A 24018-nucleotide genomic window follows, 5' to 3' on the forward strand; every position below is an offset into this window, starting at 1 on the left:
CTTCTTTTTTATTGAAAATAAAAACAATTTTTACAAAATGTGTAATATTTAGGTATAACATTAAACAGCCGCATATCATTATGGAAAACAGAGTATTTACACTAGATTATAAAAAATAACTTACAAAGCAGATCACCCCCCAGCTGTGCTTCATAGAATTTAAGTTCAGAGTCTGTCAAGAGCCTTCAGACAGAAATGTCACTGCAGAAAGAGAGATCCCCAGTTTTCCAGGGGAAGGTGGATCTGCTCCAGAGTCATCTGCGGTTTCACATTTCTTCCATTCCTTCCATGAATAAAATCGTGTTTATCACAGTCTGGAGGCATTACCACAGCACAATTCCTCCGGGATGTTTTGTTTAGATGTATCATAGTGCCTCCTCTTTGGACATGTGGCAGTCCTTCCCCTGCTCCTGGGAGGGAAAAATAAAGCTCTCAGCATCTCCACTCCTCTCCTCCTCGGAGAGGTGAACACTGGGCGAGGATGCGGGATGACAATCAGGACAGCTTTTGTCATCTTCTTCACTGCTCACTCTCTCAGCCGTCTTCCCCACTTCACTGGTTGCGCCAACTTGGCCTGTGAACTGACTAAGCAAGCTGAAGATGACCGTCCCTGGATTGTGGACGTGGACCGGACCTACAAAGACATTAACAAGCAAACAGTGCACATAAAGAACTGTTTTAGTTGACCTGAAGAAGTGCATCGTCATATATTGTACAGCGTGGGACAACTCATAACATAGCTTCATCTTTTACATTTTCTATTTTTAATGACCTCAAAAAATGAGTCGAGTGTCACACATGAAAGTCGTCATCTTGCTCATCAGTACCTAGATTGGCTGCTGAAAGGGACGATGGTTGCTGCCTTGCACTGAATGAGTCTCTGGGGAACTGATGAGTTGACTCCTTCGACTTGTGAGAAGCATCTCTGCCTCCCTAAAGAGGAAAACGCCCGTCAGTTTAAGGCAAACAAGTGAGAAATGATGCCTTATATATGAATACATGTTAGAATAAGCATTAGAAACCTTGGATTTATCTTAACTTACCATGTTGCACACCTTAGCAACAGCTGGAAAACAACAGATAAATAAATTAATAACAGAAAGGAAACTTGTACATGATGAATCATCACGTGTATGATTTGCATAGTGACTGATGGGTGAGACCACCTTAGCAAATCTCATGACAGATCTCAGGTCACAGTTTTATCATTTCTAAACCTCTTAGGTGAATTTCTTTCTTTCCCACAACATAGGACGTGTGTTTAATTCCCAGGGTCAGCGTTACGATCAGTCAAAGTGACAGACCAAGAACTAAACCTCCTAGGTGTAAAGACCGTCTTACCTTGCTTGAAACATGTTTCATCCCTGGTACAACGGAGACAGATCCGGATCACAAAGGCAGCGCATCCCACAGCAACCACTGGACACAAGATGGCTGCCAGGTGACTGCTGTACCTTTCTTCTGTTTCAAAAAAAAACAACAAAGAATCAATCAAACATGTCTTCCTCTCACTCTCTCTCACTCATATACAGTATACACCATACATGATGTTATCTCACATGCTCTCACCTCTTTGTAAAATTGTGCCATTTCCTGGCAATGTGACAGGCTGACGGCCACATCTGCGTGAGATAAGGGTGAAATGTTAAGTATGTGACCCCATGAAGAATGAAAGTCTGTGATATCTGTAATGTCTGTAACAAATGCTAAAAAAGTATCAACTTAAGAACATTTTAAACCATCCAGACTTTGGCTTGTCAGAGTATTGAAACTCGACCTTGTGAGGTATTTACTTAAGAAGTCCATGACTCACTTGGGAAATTGGCAGGGTCCGGCAGAACTGCTGGTACTTGCTGAGGAAGCTGAGGAAGCTGAGGAAGGTGTCTGTTTATCTTCATTTGTGATTACAGCTGCTGCTACTGGATGACAAATATGAAGCAAGTTTGATTTCAGATTTGAGAGGAAAAACATGGAATTAAGCCATTTATTGTTTCATTTTGCATTTTCTTATCATTTTTCCACAAAAAGTACATTTACTCTCAACAAGCACATTTGACTGCTGATAACCACTTGCTGTTAGCACTCAAAAGACCAGTGTGTAGGGTTTAGTGGCATCTAGTGGCAAGGTTGCAGATTACAACCAAGAGAAGACACCTTCCCTCAACCTCCCCTTCCAAGTGTTTAGGAGAACCTACGGTGGCTGCAAAACTTGGAAAAAAATGCAAAATGTCCTCTACTTATAATTATTATAATCTGTTTCTGGCACATCTGTTCCACTATGCCTCTAAATTCTACACATTGGTACTTTAAAGCAGGACTATTACTGGTACTGGAAACTGATTTTTTCCACCAGTGTTTGCCTCTCTGACATTACAGCACCACTAACAGTTCTTCTCTAAACATCTTTTACGACTGCTACACCCCTGAACAACTGATCATTACTGATCATTTTCTAACTGAGTTATCACAAGGCCACCTGCTAGTCGAGGCCTGCTCACTGCAATATAGCAGACTTGACGCTCTGCACCGCTCAGTATTTACCTGTTGTGGTTTTGTATTGGATTTTCTCACAGACTTTGCAGTTCTGCCCGTCTGAGGTCCATTGAGTGCACGTGAAACCGTCCTCACAGACGCACTTGATATTAGATGTGGGTGTGCATTTTTGAATCACCTTCAAATTATATTCTGAGGCAGAGGAAAATAAAGATGATTTCATTAATCTTAACACCAGCAAAAGGTCATATGAAGCATAAACATTTTACCTAACCCTTTCACAGAAATAAAGTGCTCAAAGTACTCCACGGAATAAAATTTAAAAAGACCATAAAAACATTCAAATATTAAAAAACAAAGACAAAAGAAACATACAATCAATGAGGCAGAACATAGAAGACCACAGAAACATAGAAGCAAAAGAAGTGCATAGAGAATGAGATTAGTGTGGCTATTATAGATTCCTTACAGAAACCAAACTAGGTAGAAATGACTCAGAGTTTCTTTACCTGGTTTGCAGTCTCTGTAGCAGCGATGGCAGTTGTCCTCACAGTTGTTATCATCAGTCGTGTAGCTTCCATCAGAACAGGGCACACATGTACATGATTTCAGATACGTACCTGACAGAGCAGAGAGAAACAAATGACGACAACCGGATGAGAAGAGCAGAGACGTGTAGGTATATTAATGAAGGATGTGGTTACAAGCTCAGTGTGTAGCATGTGTCTCTTTTTTTATAAGGAAAGACAGAGAGACATGCAAAAAAACATGCAGAGAAAGAAAGAAAGTTACTGTATGCCCGACAGTTTCATAGTAACTTCCAAATATTAATCATGCTGATTCATTCATTAAAAACAGTGAGTCAAAGTTAGATGAGGACAGACAGAGATCATAAATACAGACACACACAGCTCACGCTTTTCTTACCTGCAGGGCACCTTTCACACGTTCTGCCTTCCTCGTCACATTTGTCCTGCTGATTTAGTTAACACAGTATTACAATTAGATACGAACCACTACAATACTATAATACATTCAAGTCTTGAGAAACTTATCAAACAGGTCATATATTTAAAAGTTTGAGATTTTTCTTACACTTGAAAAGCAAACTACACACACAGTCTTTTTTTAAGTAAACGATGTACAAAGATTTAAGAAGATAAACTGAGCAAGAAGGAAACTGTTACCAGCGGAAGGGTGAACACCAACTGTGCAGATAACATCAGGACAGATACACACGCACAGTATTGCACAAGTCTCATCTTGGGGAGAAAAAAAACAACAAAATATTAACATGATATATGAAGTGGTGAGGTACAGTACCATCACCACCTTGAAATGAAAGGGCTATTTCTAAAATATGAATGCTGATTATTCATATATCATTAAATAAGGTATGACATTAAAACAATATGGAAATTAAAAAAAAGAAACATAATAATTTACCTTCAGATATAATTTTCCTTTTCTTTTCTCTCCGCTATATTGCTAAGTTGTTCAAGGTGTACCTCTCTCTCTCCTTCTTTCCTCTTCTCACTCAATGTACCCATCCTCTGTGTCATTGTTTCCTTACCTGTTACATTCTTCCTGTCTACTCCGCCCACTGATCTCTACGCTCACTGTTTCGCCTGCTGCTGCTGCTGCTGCTGCTCTTGCTGCTGCTGCTGTCCTGTTTACCCGCACAGACCTCATAGAGACTGGTTGGCACTCTGACTAACGATTTTGCATCAAAGCCTCATTACTTTCCATATAAACTGTCAGATCTGACGAATCTTGTGTCAAAGACATGATGGTGACGGTTATAATGTCATTTTAAAGTATCTTCTTAATCATATTTGTGTAGATTTAACTCAATGTTCAACATCCTGTTATAATGGCCTACTAATATCCTCTAGCTGCATTTGTATGTAATGAAATCTAGAAGTGATTTAAAGGGTCATCACAAAAAAAACTAATATTTTGTTATATCTAGCAACGCAGAAAGTTTGGGTATTATTTGCCAAGGTTTTGAGATTGACTGATTGATTGATTGATTGATTGATTGACTGATTGATTGATTGATTGATTGATTGATTGATTGATTGATTGATCCATCAACTTGATTGATCAACTTGATTAACTGTTTATTAATGTATGATGCATGCTTGTATTCGTGCGAAATACAGAGATTTAAGTACATTTTTACCAAACTATAACAAGAGAGAAATAAATTAGAGCTACAGCTATAGAGATATCAATCAAAACATTCACATTAGGAATTTAAAAAAACATATATATATATATATATTCAGATTTCTACTGCCTCTTGAAAACAATGAAGCAATGAAACAAATCAATTCAACAGGAACATATCTTTTCAAAAACATGTGTCCAGACCTCACTGTCAACAGCTCCTCATGGGAACCATTTTTTTTTGACAGAAAGTTGTCCCATTGAAAACTGATGAAAGTTCTGTCAGCAGAAAGCGAGACACTGTTCCCAAAGCGAGACACTGCTGCTGAATTGCATGAAAAAAAGTTTGAGATACTTTGTGCATCGCAAACCCTTTCACCTCTCTATGTGTGTAGTCTAGGTGAACTGAGTCTTTAAATAATCACACATAATCTTGTTTCTCAGTTGCATCTTTTATTCTTTCCATCTCTCTTGTAACATTACATACCGTATGTCTGCAGTAAAGCTTTATAGCCAAACTTTGCCTTAGTGTCTAAAGCTGCATAGTCACACATCTAAAGTACTTCATTAGCGTAACACACTGGATTCAAAACATTACAAATTGGTGTGTACCTCAAAATATTATTAAAATATTTTGAGGCACGGCTTTCTCTTATATGACGACACATAGGAAAAGACAAAAACACCCTTTTTTTGTCTTTAACTGCCACAATTTCCATTGAAAATCAAGCCATTTGATCTTAACTCGAAGCTTCTGCAAGTTTTCAGGTGTGTGACTGTGACTGTAGATGTTCTCCTCGTGCAGTCTTTAAACACCAATATATATTCAAAGCTGTATTTCCTTGAAACATATAATATCAAAGCCATCGTACAGTCATTTTGCTAAAGCATTTGCATTTCAGTAGTTCCTTTATTTTTTTAGTTGGAGTTATTTTTAAAATGGACTTTACTTGGCAAAAAACTACACTCATAAAGAAAGACTGATGGGAAAAAGGAATTCCGTTATCATTTGATTTTTTTTTTTTTCATTTGATTATTTACACATTTTTTGAGATCTAAAGACATCTCAACATGGTTCCCCGAGTCAAACAATTAAACAGGGACACAATAACAATTGGATTCAATATATTTTCTTCTTCATGTTGTACATTTGCCCCAGTAAATGTCTTTTTAAAAACCACTCACTATACAGACAGAAAAAACATACACACTGGCACATGCATACATAGAGATTCACGCAGCGTGTGAAAGTAAAACTACACAAAGGGAAATGGTGTGTTTTTATGTCTCACTCAGCACATCTCTGACGTTCTCCTTCTATGTTTGATCTGAAACAACAAAACACTGGGATCACACACATGCACGAGTTTACACACGCTTCACATCTGTCCTCCTCCTGTGTTTGTGACGGAAACTAAACGCTGAAGTGTGAGTTGCAGAAGAAATACGTTTAACCTGGTTCAATCACACAGAAGAAACTACAGCCAAGACTATATTTAGACAACAGTTTCTGATAATCGAGCAGTGATAGCAGGGGACATTCCCCTAACAGTGACAATGTTAAATGTTTATTTTCCAGCAGTTTGATATCATGTGTTATACTGTAGCAGTGTGTCTGAGTTTGAAGGTCAAGGTTAAATGTGCTTCGAAGTTCATAAATAAAGTAAAAATGAGGTATGTGTTCATTTATTATTCTACGTCTCCACTGGCAACATGTTAAAGATGAGGACATACAGTATAAATAGTTTTCTATTTCCAGCGAGTTGTTGTTACATGTTTACAGGTAATAGTGCTGATTGATTCATATACATTGTTGTTTTGCTCTTCTTCTTTATGTGCAAATTTTTTACAGGCTCAAAAATAGGTTTAGTTATATACATCAAGCACCTTGGTGAAATAGCTCCGGCAGCTATATTTGATCATTCTGTTTTTAGCGATATCCTGTTTATTCGAAGACTTGACCGTGTTCGTTCTATTTTGGCACTCAATGGCTAACTTACATTATTTTATGACTATGTTTTTGTTCTCTCACCATCACAGTAATTTACAGCGATCCTGCTCAACCATGCAGCTCTGCTCAAACAGCACAGCAGCTCTCATCTAAGCATTGCTGCTGAAAATAAAACTAATTATTTACAGCTCCTGCATGACACTTGGGTGTCAGTGCATTTCATCATACAGCACCTTTCCCTGCCGGAGTGTCAGGGACACAGAGAGCAGAGCGAAGCCCCAATGCTGATCCCAGATCAGCTTCAGAAGGGTACAGACAGTATTTACACTGCATACGTCTGTATTCAAAAATGAAAAACATGCTTCCCTCTGACCCTAGATAGCTTCCTTCGCTGCTGTCACCTGGTACTTTGGGTTTCTCAGGAAGCACCATTAAAGAAGAAATACAAACCTCAAACAGTCTTATCTGCGATGTTTGATGCATTTCAGGTGTTTTTTTTGTTTTTTGTTTTTTGTTAAGTATTGTAAACTACCTTTTTGACAGCCTCATTTTCCTTAAAATGCTGCTGTTGCTTCTGCTAAGTTATTTAGCTAGTTCTTTTTTGAGAAATTGGTGTGTTTGCCTTTTTTAAGGATGGATTTCTCTCTGTTTTAGGGTTGTAACATTGGTGTGGTTTACTCTTTCTAAGTCTGACACCAAAATGATGCTGAAGCTAATGCCAATGCTGTCGGTATGGTTATTTCAACTGCACAGGAAATATATATTGTGGCCATTTATCCATAAATCTAATAGAAATGTGCCTCTAGGTAAGCCAGGAAATGCAAGAAACATTAGCAACAGGGATGTTTTTCCCATAAACCTGTTTTGATCTGGGTAATTGACAGTCGATAAATAACTGAATGTCTTTACTACAGGCTAATTAGGCCAAAACTTTCTTCTCAGTGTCACACCTAACGATGCTTACAATAGCAAGAAGGAGGCCTCTTGGTATTTATAATTACAGTACAACTTGGTAACTTATAACAGAGATACAACTCTGCAGCTCCAGTTTACACACAGCTAGTATTTTGGTTATTTATAAAGTGATGTTTTATATTTTATGTTTTGATAGATAAAGCAGAGATGTTGTGATTTATTCATGACTTTAGCTTCACTTTGCCCATCGTTTCATCTGTTAATATTCAGATACAAAGCAAGCTCTGGATCTACAGCTGTAAGGCAGTAAAGTGCTGAATCATGACATCTTATTAGGCTTAAATGCGCCCGTAAAGATTAGCTCAACGGTTCGGTTAGTTCAACGGTCTAACTCATCAATATAGGACGAAGTACCACTACAGCTCTGAAATGATCCCGCTTCCTTTTTTTGTCAGTTTGTTGATATGATGTAAATTATGGGAGTGTATATTTTGTGGAGTAGATTCTGGAGGTGTCAGAGAACTACTTAAATTTCCCAGAATACTTTAAGATGAAGAAGCCAAAGCCAAAGCCAAACAAGTGTCTGTTAGTGTGTGTTCAGTGAATAAGTTATGCTTTCCTGTCATCTACACTGCCTAAACGCATCTCAAAGACTTATTATACGATGCACTTCATAAACTATTGCTTTCCAACACAAAGTCCAACTAGAAGCCCTCTTCCCCGACTCAGGTAGTGACATCTGCGTGAAATATCAATGACAACAATGCAGCCTCGCTACACAATCTCAGTTTCAGTGCTCAGCCTCGAGCTGAATTGCGTGGACAGCTCGAGAATAAACAATATGACTCAGTAAATGCAAACGCTCATATGTAAACATGGTGTTGCCAGAGTTATAGGTGGATATTGCGTTGGTGTGGTACTGTAGTTGGATGCAGTGGAGCCCCCCTCCCAGCCAGAGTGAGGAGGTGTCAAGATCTCCCAGCACTCAAGGAGGAAGGTGGAGACGCTGAACTCTTGTCGCTCTCTCTCTGGTCACTGTCGTCGGAGGCTGAAGGTGCCGCAGGGTTACTGCAGGAGCCAGGAAAAGAAAAACATGAAGCAAGACTGTAGAATTTAATGAATTACTCTTTTTTATGTGGTTCTGGAAAAAAGTAGTAAAAGATAGTGTGTACTTGTCTCCACTCTGTGTGATGAGTCTCCTGCAGGTCTCCATCTGAACGTCCAGGCCTCTCTTCATGGAGCACATCTCCATGTACTCATGCAGGTGTCGGTTCATGTCACTCTTTGCTGTAGCTAGTTCTAGCTGGAGACAGAAAATAATAATATTTCAAATATTCAGTCACAAACTGGCTCACATGCTTCAGCTTTTAGTCTGTTAACCATAAATAAAGTTATTCTTGAACGATTATATGAAGTGCTGGCTAATGCTAAAAGAAGGAAACCTACAATGAATTTGAACAAAATTTGAACAAATCTGAGAGGTGTTCAAAAAAAAAGCAATATGACGCATGATTAAAAGATTAACCAAAAAAAAACAGGAAAGAGAAAAACTGATTCACTTTGTACTGAGTCACCACATTATGAAAATAATATTTTAGTTCCACATAGGAAAAACTGTCATATAAGCATCTGAAAGCATCATACAGAAAATGAGAATGAAATACCACAGAAAATATAATATGCAAGTAATGACAATGTAAGGCAAGTGTCTCACCTCAATTTGGTCAATTGTCTCTTGATATTCCTTCTCTCTGGATTTGAAAAGACACTCTGTGTCGTTAATCACTTTTTCCAGACAGTCCTCCTGCTGGTGAGAGACAACCACAGACAGGTTTTTGTGATTCGTGGTCAGATTAAGTGTAAAACATCACTACCATGTGATGTAATATAATGTAGGAACATTTAACACAGTAAACAGAGTGTGTTTGTGTGCTAATCATCACACAATGAGACACATACTAAGTTGGTACACCACTGTTAAAACACAGCTTGCTTTATGCTCCCATCAGCTCATATTTCACTGCACGAAGCAGCAGCTCCTTCTTCAGAGGGAAAGCAGACTGTTCAAATACCACACCGTCGGTGGATGAAAACAAATACTGACATCAACTTCTTGGAAGCAAACACACTGTACACCAATACAGGCCAGACACTGGCCTCTCTGACTCTGTGTGTGTGTGTGTGTGTGTGTGTGTGTGTGTGTGTGTGTGTGTGTGTGTGTGTGTGTGTGTGTGTGTGTGTGTGTGCGTGTGTGTGTGTGTGTGTGTGTGTGTGTGTGTGTTTGTGCGCGCAGTGATTTATCCTGAAACGTCCCTGCTACAGTAGAGCACTAACTTTGAGTGATAAATGTATCGGAAACATAGAGTCATCGCCTCAGATGAAACTATTGGCCGTTATATCAAGCTGCAGCTCTGCACATCAACTCCTCTCATGTCGTCAGAACGTTAAAAGCTTCGCCTGAACTCTGAATAATGTCAACACACAAGCAGCTGTCTAAAGGATGACAAGAGGAACAAATGTTGCTGACGCTAGTCAGCCACTAAACACATTATAATATTTCAAAATCTCCTTCATCCAGTGAATCTGTGAAAATTACTAAATAATACATTCCGTATATCTGAGGCAGGTTTTTGATTGGTTTCAATGAGCAATAGAAAATATTAGATGGATAGACAAAATACACATTCAAACCATTCTGTCAAACAACAGTGACTGAAATGATGCAATTGAAACACAAATAGCTGATCAATGATATAAATACACATTAGACTCCATACAGGTTTAAAAGATATTTTCAGACTCAGGTACCTGGGTGCACAATGATCCACAATCAAGAGTTGCAACTCTGTGGGGCTAACTGTGTTAGGTATGCCTACCTAGCAAGTGGGGAGTATTGCTTCTTTTGGCTCGGCCTACTTTAGCTGCTAGCTGGACGTAGACAACCAGAATTGCTTCTCGTTGGTTGCTGTGCTTGATGGGCTACTGGGGAAAACTGGCTGCAAGGCTGAATGCAATAAAAGGCTTCTGTTTAGGGCATGCGATGGCTGTTACCCCTTTCTCCTCCAAATGAATGCTATGAGAGAGAATTGCGTATAGAGATGACTTAGCACCTCTTTGACAAAGTTTAAATAGAACTGAACACTGGAAGCTTCAGAAGGTTAGAATATGTGAACTTAGATTACATTATGTTGCTTAGGTGTCGCTTCTATTCCCCTTTCCATCCCCTGTATGTCCACATAATGTGCATCTACTCATTAAGACCTGAGCCCAGAAAGCTCATTTTGTGTTAGTGTGTGCTCTGTTGCATATACTTTTGCCCAGATTCAAATTGCCTTGCTGGAGATACATCAAATTCTTTGAATCCCACTGAAATGGCACATAAATTGTATTTACAGCCTACCTCTCCTGGTGGATGTGTGGGGTCAGGTGGCAGAGTGCATCCTGGGAAGTCCTCCCAAAGAAGCAGCGTCTCTTCGGTCTCCTCCCAGGCCAGACTGTCACAATCATCCTCAAACTCACATTCTCTCCTAAAATGAACATACACAGACAGAGACATGCAAATAAGAATTGGAAGTGCATAGAGAAGACCTCAGTCACACTGATTACATTTCAAAGTTCGACCACTCACAGTTGGTTCAGCATCCTCTGCATCTCCTCGTTTATCTGATTGGCTGACGAGCCACAGTGCTCCTCGTCTTTGATTATTCCTCCATCACTTTCTGAGGTGCTGACAGGCTCGTCACCCTCGTTCCCATTTAGGGACAGTTGAGTTTGTTTGCGGCGACAGTTAAAGGATGATTGGTTGTTAGGAACCTGCAGTGATATATTCAAGATTCAGCTTAAGAGATCAGAGTATTACTATTAATGCAAAGAAAGACTTAGTAGAAGAGTAGAGTAATAGACTGATCGGTTTTAGTCGCAGTACCTGGTACATCTGGATCACATCTTCACAGTTCCTCTGCTGGGCAACGTCACAGAGGCGAGCAGTGATATCGATCCTGCGGCAGATGTCCATATCCACTTTCATGGCTTTCTCCTGGATCTTACTGTCCAGCTCCGACAAGTTCTACTCGCACAATGGAGAGTGACAAGCAGAAAATTTCATAAAATGATTCTGACTAGTGTTAGGTACCACTTCACAACAAGACATATTTATGAAGGGTTTACAAGTTGCAATTAGTAGCTTTGTTAAAGATTTAAAATGACTGTCTAATGCTTTATATATCATTATTAAGTGCAGGCTTTCAGTTGGCAGATTTTAAAACTTCTGTCTTACTGGTTTATATGTTCCTCTAGTGTGGATGTGTGTTTCTAGCCCATAAATGCGGCTTCTACTTGATAAGGATACAGTTATAAATGAAATACACAAGTCTGCAGTTACAAATGTTATTTAATACAAAGGACCAAATGTGTCTAAAAGGCCATTAGTTAAAACTTGTAAACCAGTTATGAAGCGTTCCTTATCAAAAAGTGAACAATAAATAATTTGTTTAAGGAGTTGAATGTCACAGTCCATCCAGCTATTGTCTGCTAACAGTTATGAGTGTGTGTGACTTCAGTAAATGACTGTATGGACTTTACTGTGCTCACATTGCTCATGAGGCCTTTGAAGAGAACCAGTTCTGCCTTCAGCTGCTGAACTCTGATAGCCAGCTCGTCCTGACAGCCTTCACTCTCCTGCAGGTCCTACACACACACACATGCACAATGGAAGCCATAAAGAACACACACATGCACATGTAAGCAGCAAGTGCAAACATGCACACACCCACAGAGATGTCCTGTCTTACATCTGTCTTTACTGGAAATTACAGGTTACATTATGCAAGCGCAGCTCATCAACAAAGCAAAAGCCTTTATCAGCAAAGCACACTAAAACATTGTAAATCCTAAATGTGTGATCTACTCAGAGGAGCTCTAGATTTGTGTGATGCTAATTGTCTCTCTCCTGTTGACTTATTCATGTGTTGTAACACTAAGGGTTAGGTGGTGTCGTGCTGTATGTGGTCTACTGTTGCTAAATGTCAGCTGCAGTTTCCTGGCAGTGGTTCACGTGCATTCAAACACACAAGTTTGTGTGCACACATGTACACACACTCCACATACACACACACACAGACAGGAAATCAACAAACCTCTGGGTGTATATGTGCAGGAAACACATATATGGCAACAAAATTGCTGGCAGGTCACAGATAAAACAAGCTCTCTTTTACTCAAAAAGGATTTCTATATTTTCTAAATGAGAATGGGCCATAAGCTTTAATCAATGAGCGGTCACTGATCAAAGGTAAAAGAACATTAATTATATAGAGCAACAGCTTCATTTGAGTCAAGGCTCAAACCAATGTGGCAGTGACACATGCTGAACAGAGGAAATGATCACCAGCAAAGTGTGAGAACTGCTCGTCGATATTTTTCTAACAGCAGCGTTTTACTCTTCAAACATATCTCTTATCTTTTTATCTAGACTGTTTAACCACTAACACTGTTCATGCTGTTTTATGATTAGCTAGAACTTAACTTCTCACACCATCCAATTGAGTTTGGTTGTTTAAATGACTCAGGCTGATGATGTGAAGTCAAGATTCCTTCAGACATACTGCCATGTCTGCCAACAGTACACACACACACACACACACACACACACATGCACACACACAGACACACACACACACACGCACGCATAATGGACTGCATAATGTTACCTCTTGTAAGTCAGCAATCTTCTGTTGCAGATCCATCCTCATTGTGTACTCCTCTTCCCATCTAAGAGAAACACAGATGTAAAAAGCAAACCTTTTACTTGGGTGCCTTAATGTAGACAAAACAAATAAAGTTATTATTAACTTATAGAACATAAGTTTGTCTCATTGCTAGCTAGATGAGTATGTGGTATGGTATGTGATTATTTGGCCTCATGTACACCTGGTGAAATATGATGCATTGTTTGGACCTGGTTAGGAAAGGCAGATGTAAATGGTTTTAAGACCAAACATAGAATTTGACTAAACCCGTTCAGGAGGTCAGAAAAAGGGCAGCACTCCATGGTTAAAAAACAGCACAAAGAATCAACTTTTAGATTAATTTATTTACATTTTTAAAATGTTGTCAGCCTATTGATTGTGAAGAAATTAAGTTAAAAGACCGATATATAAAGAGACTCTTCTCACTGGTGTTTTAACTATGGAGTGCTACTGTATGTTTTTCCTGATTTTATTTTGGAGAATATAGAGGCTGTTATTTTAAACACAGAGTGCACAACAGAATATCAGTGCAGGAGAGGCCCACCTGTTTCCTTTTATGAACCCACCAGGAGGCGTATGAGAAGCATTCTGTCCAGACATTGAGCACATCTCTCTTTAAAACCAAAACTCTTACCGGCATCTAACATCAAGCAAAACAGAGTCAACCATTCACTAAAAAGCAGATTTAGAGTTTGACTGGATGGCAGCAGCATTTGCAAAAGCTTAACCAGAGCAGCTGCATCAGTGTATATTACGTTGACAATGACTTCTTCCCTTAAGTTAAGGAAATATAAACATGTCATTTTGAACTCTGCCACCATTAAAGAAGAGCAGGGGTTGGCAGTTCAATCCCTTGATCCTCGTGCATGTGAAAGGGTGAGTGAGATCCTTTTATTGGGGGGGGGGGGGGTAACAGTGCTTTATAAATAGACACAGTCCAAAAGCACAGGAGGTTGGTCATCAGGTACTGGATGGGTATTTTACATGCACAGAATTTGAAATATGATTTCAATCTGGCTGAGTGGATCAGAAGATAAAAATGTGAATGCAGTAAAGTTAAATCATATCAGTAAACAATCTGGTGAGAAAGATGTAAAAGAGTGATTTGCTGATTCACTGACCGATGAATCGTTGTTTGATGAACGGTGTACTACTACAATGCACTTCAGATGATTGGTCCATGAATCTGAACTCTAATACGTTTAAAAGCCTGAGCTCCCAGCCTGTATGTGATCTTGGATTCTGTGACTTCACGCGACACACGTGCCCAGGGGAAATCGACTCACTGCAGAGACTGTACCCTCTTATATAAATGCTGCTTTAAATGCAGAATTCTGCAGCAACACTGAGACTATTAGGGAATGCTAAATCTGAAAGAAACTGAGTCATGAAACAGGAGTTGTTGTTGTTGTAGAGGATGCTTGTTTGATCAGTAAGGTGAGAGCCTGCAGAAAGCAGAGAAGTGCTTCTTTTTGCAAGCCAAGCCCCCATCTAGCAGTCACAGCTTGCAGTGCATGCTGCATTGCAGATACAGTGTGGAGTGTGGGGGGATGGGGGTGAGGGTGTGGGGGAGGGTGAGGGTGAGGGTGGGGAAGGGTGGGAGGGTGAATCGTTGAATCTGAAGGCTTTAATTTCTTTGGAGGTAAACTGATCCCTTACTGTCTAACAGAGAGGCAGTTGAGAAATATAGAAATATGTAGGCCCTAGTGAAGGGTAAGCAGACACTGATTTAGATGTTGAGTGAGGTATAGTAGACGTAACACACCTGAGTGTTCAGGTAGTGAAGCTTTCTCAACTTTCTGAGCGAGAGGTTAGTAAATCATTTACTCTCATGTTTCTACATGAACACTGAAAGCATGTGTCTGATGTCACACACTCTTGGCCTGTTAGGTTCATCCCTCTCCCTTCTTCACAAAGAGCCCACTATACTGTGGTCAGAATCTGCTCCATGGGCAACGCATGGCTGCTCATTTGGACATAATATGAAACTATTCAGTGATGAATGTGCAGAAAGAATGGGCCAACTGCAGTTCACCATCAGGACAGAAAATACATCATTCCCAGCTACCATATTTGCAGGTGAATTTGTGAGGTTTATGCTGCTTTGTCCAACCATTTAGAGGGAATATCCCCCTTACAGCAGAGTTCACACTGAGCCATTCCAGTGAGATGCAACAATTAGTCAATTAATCAATCAACAGATAATCATCAGTCAATCATTTTGATAATTAATTAATTGTTTTGAGTCATTCTTGAAGAAAAAATACCCAAATTCTCAAGTCCAAACTTTTTAAATGTGAATACTTCCTGGCTTCTCGAGTCCTCTCTTAATATCTTCGTGTTATAGAGAGTTGGTCGAGATTTGAGGTTGTTAAGCTTGCATTTTGGGAAACAGTGATGATCGATTCATCATTTTCTGACAGTTTAAAGAACAAAAGACTGATTTATTACTCAAGAAGATACTCAAAAGATTAAATGATAATCAAAATAATAATGAGCTGTAGCCCTAATTTGATGATGTCATCAGAAGAAATGTGGGTGTATACTGACAGTAAATAAGTGATTGTGGCGTTTTCTTTGAATTATTACTTGAGTTTAGGGCTGCAACAGATTATTTATATTTTTCATTCATCTTCAGATTCTTTTCTTGATGAGATGATTTGTTCATTTCTATAAAGTGTCAGAAAATAGTAAAAATTGCTTGTTATATATGAAAACTCCATGATTGATTCATTATATGAAAATATTCAGTAAAGTATCAAATGTCAAAGAACATCAGCAAATCCACACATTAAGAAGCTGTAACCAGTGAACATTTGGCAGTTTTGCTTTAAAAAATGATCCATTATAAAAGTTTGCAGGTTAAGTTTCCACAAACTGATTAATCCACAAATTGTTTCAAACTAGTTTATCTAAAAGTTAAACTTACAACACAGATAAAATCACTATGCTTGCTGCTATAGCGTGTCAAGGTTCGCTCCATTATTCATACTGGCCTAGCTAGCTGAACTACAGGATTTGGCTCTAGATGACATCATGTTTACTGTATTTCATCTTGAGAGACTTACTCACAATTAACGATCAGCTTTACACACTTCTCTCTTATTTTAGGGTGGATCCCCCCAACCCTAATATTCCAGTAAACTAAGACACCCACCAGTGAGTCAGCTTGCAGTTAGACTCACGAACATTTGTGCCACAGATTAATCTGTTCAACTTTGACCTTCATTCTTTTTTTATATTTAGCACCTGGTGTGTTCATTTCTTTTCTTTTTTTCTTGGGGGGTATTTCTAGCAGCAGCACCTGCTTGTGTGGTCAGACATAGAGTGGGTGCAGGGTCAGGCTGGAGGTGATGGATAGAGAGGATTTGTGCTGACTCTGTTTGTACTGGAGACAGCTGGTCTGCAGTTGCTTTACAGCTCTGCTCAAAGTAGAGCATTAAGAAAACCACTTAATGCTCTGTAGAAAAGCCCCCCAGACCTGATATAAGTATAATAAAAAGGTTTCACTCCATTTACCTGCGTTTATACTCGTCTCTCTCTCTCTTGACCTTAGCCAGGACATTATACAGGGCTCGGATCTCAGGGGTGATGGTGTCAATCTGAACCCCAACTCCGTCCGGGTGCATCCAGGACACCCCAGGGCTAGTCAGACGCTCGGCACCCGGGCCGAGCTTGCGGGTGTGGTTGTATGACCAGATGGTACCCGGGAGGAACCGAGGAGGAGGGTTGGTGGAGCTCCCTGGGCCAGCGCTGCTGTTAGTGAAAGTTTTAGTTCCGGAGACTGGGGAGTCCACACAGGGGGAGCACTGGCTGATGGTGATGGCTGGGTTACCAGGGGCGTTTGTTTGGGTTGAGCTGGAGTTTTCAGCGGCTGCAGGTGGCGGTGGAGGGAATAGTGTTGTAGGCCTCCTGGCTGAGTTGTTGGTGTTGTGGAAGGGGAGGGATCCGGGCCTGAGCGGTATCGCCCCGACAAATCCGGTCTGCACACTCGCCTCCTGGGTATGCGCTCTGCTCTCACAGCATCCACCTTGGCAACCTTTGTTGGCATCCAGCGCCTGTTGCAGCTGCTTCTCCAAAATCTTATTTCTGCGCTCTAATTCGTGCACTTTAGCCAGGAAGCATCTGAATCTCAGATTGAGGGTTTTGAGGACGCTGATGTTGGATCCCAGGTCGTTTCTGAGAGCCATGGCTGCGGGAGGATGCTGCGCAGCGCGGTGCTGATAGTGGCTGCTGGGGTTGTGGTGGATGTAGGGAGAGGTCTGTAAGGGTGCGGTGGTGAAGTCAGGCCCCGGTTGTTGATCAGGCCCTGCGACGGAGAGATCAGCCAGTAGAAGTGATGCCGCGTCCGATCCACCGAAAACGGCGTCGGGCAGGAGGCCTGAGGGAGAGTCTGGGTGTCCGGGCGCTTGGCTTTGCTGTGGGTGCTGTTGGAGATGCGTGTTGGCCCCCAACAAAGGATTCATGCTATGGTATGGAAAACTAAAGCGCTGCAGATCTGGCATGAACACGGACGTGAAATGTCTTTCTACAACAGAATATATGATTGAATAAATGAAATGTAGCTGAACGTACCTGACAGACGCAAAACGCCAGTGTTTACCTGATTATATAACCGTGTCTAATTTAGAGTCTTATCCTTAAAGCTGAAAGGTCTTAACGTCGGCTGATGGATCAAGGCTCTGATCCGCAACAAAACATCAAAAGCGACTCCAGATGGACTGCGAGGAAGGAAACAACACTGGATCTGCGTCTGAGCGAGGTGTTTCGCAAAGTAAACGTGATTAAATGAGGAAAAAGACGCAGAGCTTGAATGAATAACAAAGAAATCCAGTGTCACCGCGTCACTGAAGTTCTGGCAACAAGATGCGACCGCAGGCAGGAGAGAGAGAGGTGCAGGACTGAGGAGCTGCTACCGTAAAGACGCGACTACAGGAGCGCTGATCCATTAACTGTTTGCTCTCTGTGGAAGAAAAAACACAAGAAGGCTTCAGCGTTAACTTGCTCAGGTTTTGTGTTGAGCAAGCAGAATCCATGTTTGGATAAACTTGACTGAACAAAATGAAAATTACAAATCGCAAATAAAAGAATGTTTTCAAATGTGCCAAGATGCTTTTATAATCAGGACAGGAAATTAGAGTTATATAAATAATACGAAATTAATGTGAAGTCAGTTCATTTGTTAGATTAGAAGTAATAAATACACACTGTTGGTTTGTTTTATAGAAGAAATGACACGAGACTAAAATGAGCATGCTTGTTTGTGTTCAGGTTTCACCTCCTAAAATGTACAACTCACATTTTACATTCTTTCTGACCTTTTTTTTTAAATGTATTTTTACTGCAGTTTGAAAACCCACAAGTTTAATTTATGTACAGAATAAAAATCTTTTCTAATCTTTTATTTCATATAAATGGTTTAATAATAGTTAATACATTGTTTACTGATGCTTCATCAATCAGTTATAAGCTATTATTGATAGATGGTGAACATATCTCAGCTCAGGACATTTGCTTTTTGCTATCGTAGCTATTGGACTTCATGTCCATAATAAGTTTAATAACTTGTAAAACTGCACAAGTGGTGCACCTAATAGCTTTTGTTGGTGGCTCATTAGAAAGCAAGAAGTCGTTAACTCTTTATTCATAGCCTATTAACATCTACAGCTTATACAACCTGCCAGTTACACTATAGTTGAATAAAAACTTTAACTGCAGACTGATTATTAAAAAGGTTTGCATTGCAGTACTTCACAACATTGACTGATTGTTTACAAAGATTAATGCAGACTTTAGACAACAGGATCTATCTATCTATCTATCTATCTATCTATCTATCTATCTATCTATCTATCTACCTATCTACCTATCTATCTATCTATCTATCTATCTATCTATCTATCTATCTACCTACCTACCTACCTACCTACCTACCTATCTATCTATCTATCTATCTATCTATCTATCTATCTATCTATCTATCTATCTATCTATCTATCTATTTATCTATCTATCTACCTATCTACCTACCTAACTACCTACCTACCTACCTATCTATCTATCTATCTATCTATCTATCTATCTATCTATCTATCTATCTATCTATCTATCTATCTATCTATCTATCTATCAGAGAGTGACAATGCTGGACCCTCTGAGGTTTCCTCTTGTACACCAGTGCTGCAGTGTCTCTCCATGTTTCGCTGAGTGTCCAAAGAGGTAATGTCCAGTGCATCAGATCCCACTGAGATGTTATCTGCCCAGCAGCCTATTCGTCCTCCGCTGCTCCTCTCTTGGTTCTTCTCTTCCTGCAGATATCTTTTATCTACAGGCAAGGATGTGGGGCTGCTCTTCTTCCTCCTCCAGCTCTGGCAGTAGGACAGGCTGATGCTCCCTTTTGAGAGAAGAAGAACTTTAAACTTTATCTATTTTGTCAAAAACAAAACATTCATCCAATTAAAGAAAAAGAGACTAAAGGACAGTAGGTTATAATGGTTCTTACTTTCACCAGAGCTCCCATGTCTCCCCTGCAGCCGCCTCCTCTCTGCCTTCTCTCGTCCAAACAGCATCGCATAGACATCACTCCTGAATTCCAAGTTCATAATCTGGTAGATTAAAGGGTTAATCATGCAGTGAGACTTGGCAAACATAGCAGGGATCAAAGTGACTTCAGGTGGCAGGCAGGAGAACAGCTGGCGGCTCCTGGGGATTGGATTGGCCTCTTCGCTCATGTTGGACACTCCACTCCCCTTCTCCCCAGGGTTGGAGTAGATTTGTCTGTAATATGCTGCGGTGGTCCAGTTGACCAATGAGGGGAAGTCCAGGATCTGTGTTGAGGCTGTGCCACTGAACTCCACCACAGTTTGTAAAGTGCCCTCTGCCTCTTGCTCGTTACTGGGGATGAGGGCAGAGATCAGAGACACAGTGGCATATGGCAACCAGGCCAGGAGGAAAGTGCCACACACCACAGCAGCCATCTGGAATAAACATACCATTGTTTTTGTTTTTTATTTGTTTTCTTCAAGATGTGTATCAAGGAATCTGAATATATTATCCTCACTGTGGCCTACCTTGGCAAGTTTCAGGTCTTTGCTGGTGTGACTAACAAAGGAGGACGTCATAGATGCCAGGGTCTGATTAGATCTGTACACCTGAAAACAGAAGCAATGTTTAACGCTGCTATTTGCAACTTTTTTTAAAATCACAAGGACTTTATTATTGCAAGGACATCATATAGTATGGTATAATATATATATATATATATATATATATATACATATATATATATATATATATATATATATATACAGTAACCATGTGCAGTATTTCTATGTGATTGTATTCTGACTGCATTTTTGTTGCTTTCAGTCCATTCAGTGTCCCTTGTTTAACTGGACAAATCTACTGGGGCCCCCACTGGCGCTTTATTTGTGATCAATTAGTCAAACACAAATTTATTTAGGAGTATGTAGACAGACAGCTGATGATGCAGGATCCATCTTAAGGCCCTGATACTTTCATTTGATTTCAAGCATTTGTGCTTTTTATGTCTGTGTTTTTGTGTTAATACTCCTACAAATCTCTTCACATTTGGAACCAATGCAGTATAGTTCTCCATCCACACTGAAAAACCTACCATCTTCCTGGCCGCCAGTTCAAAACATGTTAAATGGAAGAGCAGCCCAGTCCAGCTCACCAATTCAGATTACTCAGTTTTGTTGCATTTGTGCAACTTATATGTGAGCTGTCATTGAGGGTGGCTGTGATTCGATGTGATCGCCTCGCCACCTTGTCTCTCATTTTTGACTATTGATTGAACTAAAGTCAACCAAAATGTTGTGAACTGTGATTATGACTCACTTGTATTCTCAAACAGAATTTGAAACACCCAGAAAAGTTTCTCACTTTGGGTGGTTCATTATCCTGCCATGTTTCCTGTGTCACTAAATGCAGTGGCACAGTATTACTGCTTGCCACAGTATCTTCTTGGATTCGATCACTAGAGGGTGCCAGAGTTGCTAAATTATATTCTAAAATAATAGCTTAAAAGGACAGGTTCACAATTTTTCAGGTCTTCTCTAAAACAACAGTCAGTTTCCATATATTAACTTATTAAATACTTTTAAATACATTTTCTATATAAGCATGAACAGAAGGAATGATTATAGCAGGAAAAACATTTGTCAGTGTTCATTTAAGTACCTGCTGTTGTTTTAGGACAGACTTGAACACTTGCGGGCCTAATACATTAAACCAAAATAAGTACTAGCACAGTTTCCTGATCCTCCATTTTATGTCTTAAGGTTCCTCACCGTCAGCAGAATGGCCAAATATGAAGTGATGATGGCGAGCGTGGGAAGTCCGAAGCATAATGTCAGGATGAGGAAGATATAGATCCTGTCAATTAGAGACGACCTCATTGCCCACCTTGAAATTGTGATACAAGCAGAGCGATTAATCAACATGTTTGTCTGCAAATGCACAAAGAATACAAATCAGGAAATGCACACAGGCTATGACACAGAGGTCTGCAGATGTGTATGCATGTAAACAAGGGGGGATGGAGTAGCACAGTAAATCAAACAGGGGATTACCAGTTGATGGTGCAGCTGGTCCCATAAGGTTCTGGTCCGTAGCTTCCAAATCCAAAAGCAGGCAGGAAGGCCCAGAAAAATGTGTAAACCCACATCAGAGCTATGGACAGAGATACATGGTGCCTCTCGATCCATTGACCTAGAGAGGTGAGAGTTATTCAAACCTAACTCAGTGAAGTTAGTGTGACCATGGGATTGGTGTGTGCACGTGGAAACATAATGTGCACTCAACCTGGTGGAAAGTCTTGAAATCTCAATTAACCGTTTTAATTGGCACTAAATTTTAAATCAATATATCTTTAAGTCAATACATAGGCAGAAGAAATTGGACTATTTCCTGCTTGTAAAGTAGGATATGGTCCAATTTATTCAGGAAGAGTCAAGTGAATTTAGGGTGCAGTCGTGCCTGTGTGGACTGTGTTTTTTGGCCTGTGTTAGAAGAAGATCTCAGACTTGCCATATCTTAAGCAGCAGATCTTCAGGCAACGGTCCAGAGAGATGAGACAGGTGGTGAGGAGAGAGCCGATGCCAAACACAAAGCCCTGAATGCCGTACCAAAGGCATCCTGTCTCTCCAAACACCCACGCGTGACACAGGCTAACAGAGGGAGAGAAAGGCTTAGTCCTGCACCCTAATGGATCATGGCCTTCTGGCTCTGACAAACGGCTGATGGTGTAGATGTTGTTAGTATTATGCATATAATGTCATCACCCTGATTTTGAGTCATTCAAGGATTCTGTACCTGGAAGTGATGAAGAATGGCACTCCCAAGAGGCTGGAGCCAAAATCGCAGAGAGCCAGGTTGACAGTCATGAGCTCTTGGAGTCGGAGCTTCTTTCTTTTCCTACAGTGGACAAATAACACCAAGCCATTCCCCAGCACTGATATGACACCTGAAAAGAGAAGCAGGTGTTGTGTGTGATCTGTCTAACCCAACACATAACATAACGAATGTTGTAAGAAAGACCAGATTGCTGGATTAGTTTAGCATGAAGCACATCATTTTTTCTTGATCACAGAGACTTTAAATTAGGTCTTTAAATCACAGAAAATCAATAGGAGCATCTGTTTATCTGTAGCTATGTTTATTTGTTGTGTGAACCAGACAGTGAAGGCGATGTTTCAGATTCAGGGGCTCTCTTGGTTTTCTATTATTCAGCTGTTTTGCATTAATACAGTCTGCACTGTAATGACACCTGATCTGGTCTCACGATTACAACAGAGCAAAAGAAAAAAAAACATATTTATTAGCAAGAATCAGGAAAGGATGGCTCTTTAAGCAACCCCAATATTCCCAATAATATGTTGCTTTAAGTAGTTTAAAGATAAATATAGTTTAAAGACAATATATTGTGTTTGCCTGTTGCACCACTTAATACAAAGAAAAAACATTGATGATTATTATTAATAATAAAAAACTCAAATACAATTCTCAATATTTTTTGAGGCTGAACCTCACATAAAAATTTTACTGTATATATCTATATATATATCTGGCACAGCATATTTGGAAGCTTTGGATCTTGACTAGAATTTAAAATGAAGTTTACAGGTTGAGTTTGCAAATGGACATACCAAAATGACTCTGACAATGAGATACAAGATGAAATTATCCTCTGAAGTGATTTTAATCATGACCATAATCTCACCTGTGAGAATGAGGAAGACAGCGACTGCCAGGTCCACAGAGGGCGACAGCTTGGAGAGGAACATCGGGTGGATGGACGAGGGGACAAACCAGGAGCTCCTTTGAGAACCATTCTCTCCCATGGCTGCACTGACCCAAGGCAGCATACAGAGAGGAGAGGCAGATCCTGGAGCTTAAAAGAGCCAACGAAGGCAAACAAATGGAAGAATTAAGAAGCTACAAAATGGAATTCGGAAAATGTAGAGGTAATATTTTTTCTCTTGAGAAGCAAAAAGTCAAACAGCACAGCTAGACCATCATCTCCATGTGGTTTCAGCCAGGATGAAAGTGATTTTCACTCAGTTTTAATCTCTATCCTGCTTTTCATGTGCACACATTTAAGAGAAGGACAGATCCAGCTTAAGAAAATAAAAAGAGAGTAGAACAGTAAGGGAGGGCTTTGAGTTTTGAATTAATCTTCATATTACAGATTATATTTTTCATATCAGTGCTCATTGT

General features: G+C 40.0%; 3 protein-coding genes across 3 annotated transcripts; all 3 read right to left on the reverse strand.

The window, feature by feature from the left end:
• Positions 1-47: 47 nt before the first annotated feature.
• Positions 48-3716, reverse strand: si:dkey-260g12.1 (uncharacterized). The gene is made up of 10 exons (XM_053326957.1): positions 3681-3716; positions 3421-3466; positions 3003-3113; positions 2542-2685; positions 1814-1919; positions 1570-1622; positions 1342-1461; positions 1044-1066; positions 828-933; positions 48-634 (listed from the first exon to the last, which is right to left on the reverse strand). The coding sequence occupies exons 1-10, from the start codon at positions 3714-3716 to the stop codon at positions 366-368; spliced, it is 1014 nt and encodes a 337-aa protein (XP_053182932.1). The 3' UTR covers positions 48-365.
• A 4755-nt stretch (positions 3717-8471) lies between these two features.
• iffo1b (intermediate filament family orphan 1b) lies at positions 8472-17878 on the reverse strand. The gene is made up of 10 exons (XM_053326436.1): positions 17114-17878; positions 16798-17020; positions 13240-13300; positions 12122-12217; positions 11457-11597; positions 11160-11344; positions 10932-11058; positions 9246-9338; positions 8704-8834; positions 8472-8599 (listed from the first exon to the last, which is right to left on the reverse strand). Exons 1-10 carry the CDS (start codon positions 17781-17783, stop codon positions 8500-8502), a joined length of 1827 nt encoding a protein of 608 aa, XP_053182411.1. The 5' UTR covers positions 17784-17878; the 3' UTR covers positions 8472-8499.
• A 244-nt stretch (positions 17879-18122) lies between these two features.
• On the reverse strand, positions 18123-23642 carry opn9 (opsin 9). The gene is made up of 9 exons (XM_053326958.1): positions 23522-23642; positions 22615-22765; positions 22330-22469; positions 21873-22011; positions 21591-21705; positions 20349-20429; positions 19781-20255; positions 19430-19690; positions 18123-18241 (listed from the first exon to the last, which is right to left on the reverse strand). Exons 1-9 carry the CDS (start codon positions 23640-23642, stop codon positions 18123-18125), a joined length of 1602 nt encoding a protein of 533 aa, XP_053182933.1.
• Between the last annotated feature and the right edge of the window lie 376 nt (positions 23643-24018).

The sequence above is a fragment of the Scomber japonicus genome, chromosome 10 (assembly GCF_027409825.1).
Source record: "Scomber japonicus isolate fScoJap1 chromosome 10, fScoJap1.pri, whole genome shotgun sequence".
In the NCBI taxonomy this organism is placed as follows: domain Eukaryota; kingdom Metazoa; phylum Chordata; class Actinopteri; order Scombriformes; family Scombridae; genus Scomber; species Scomber japonicus.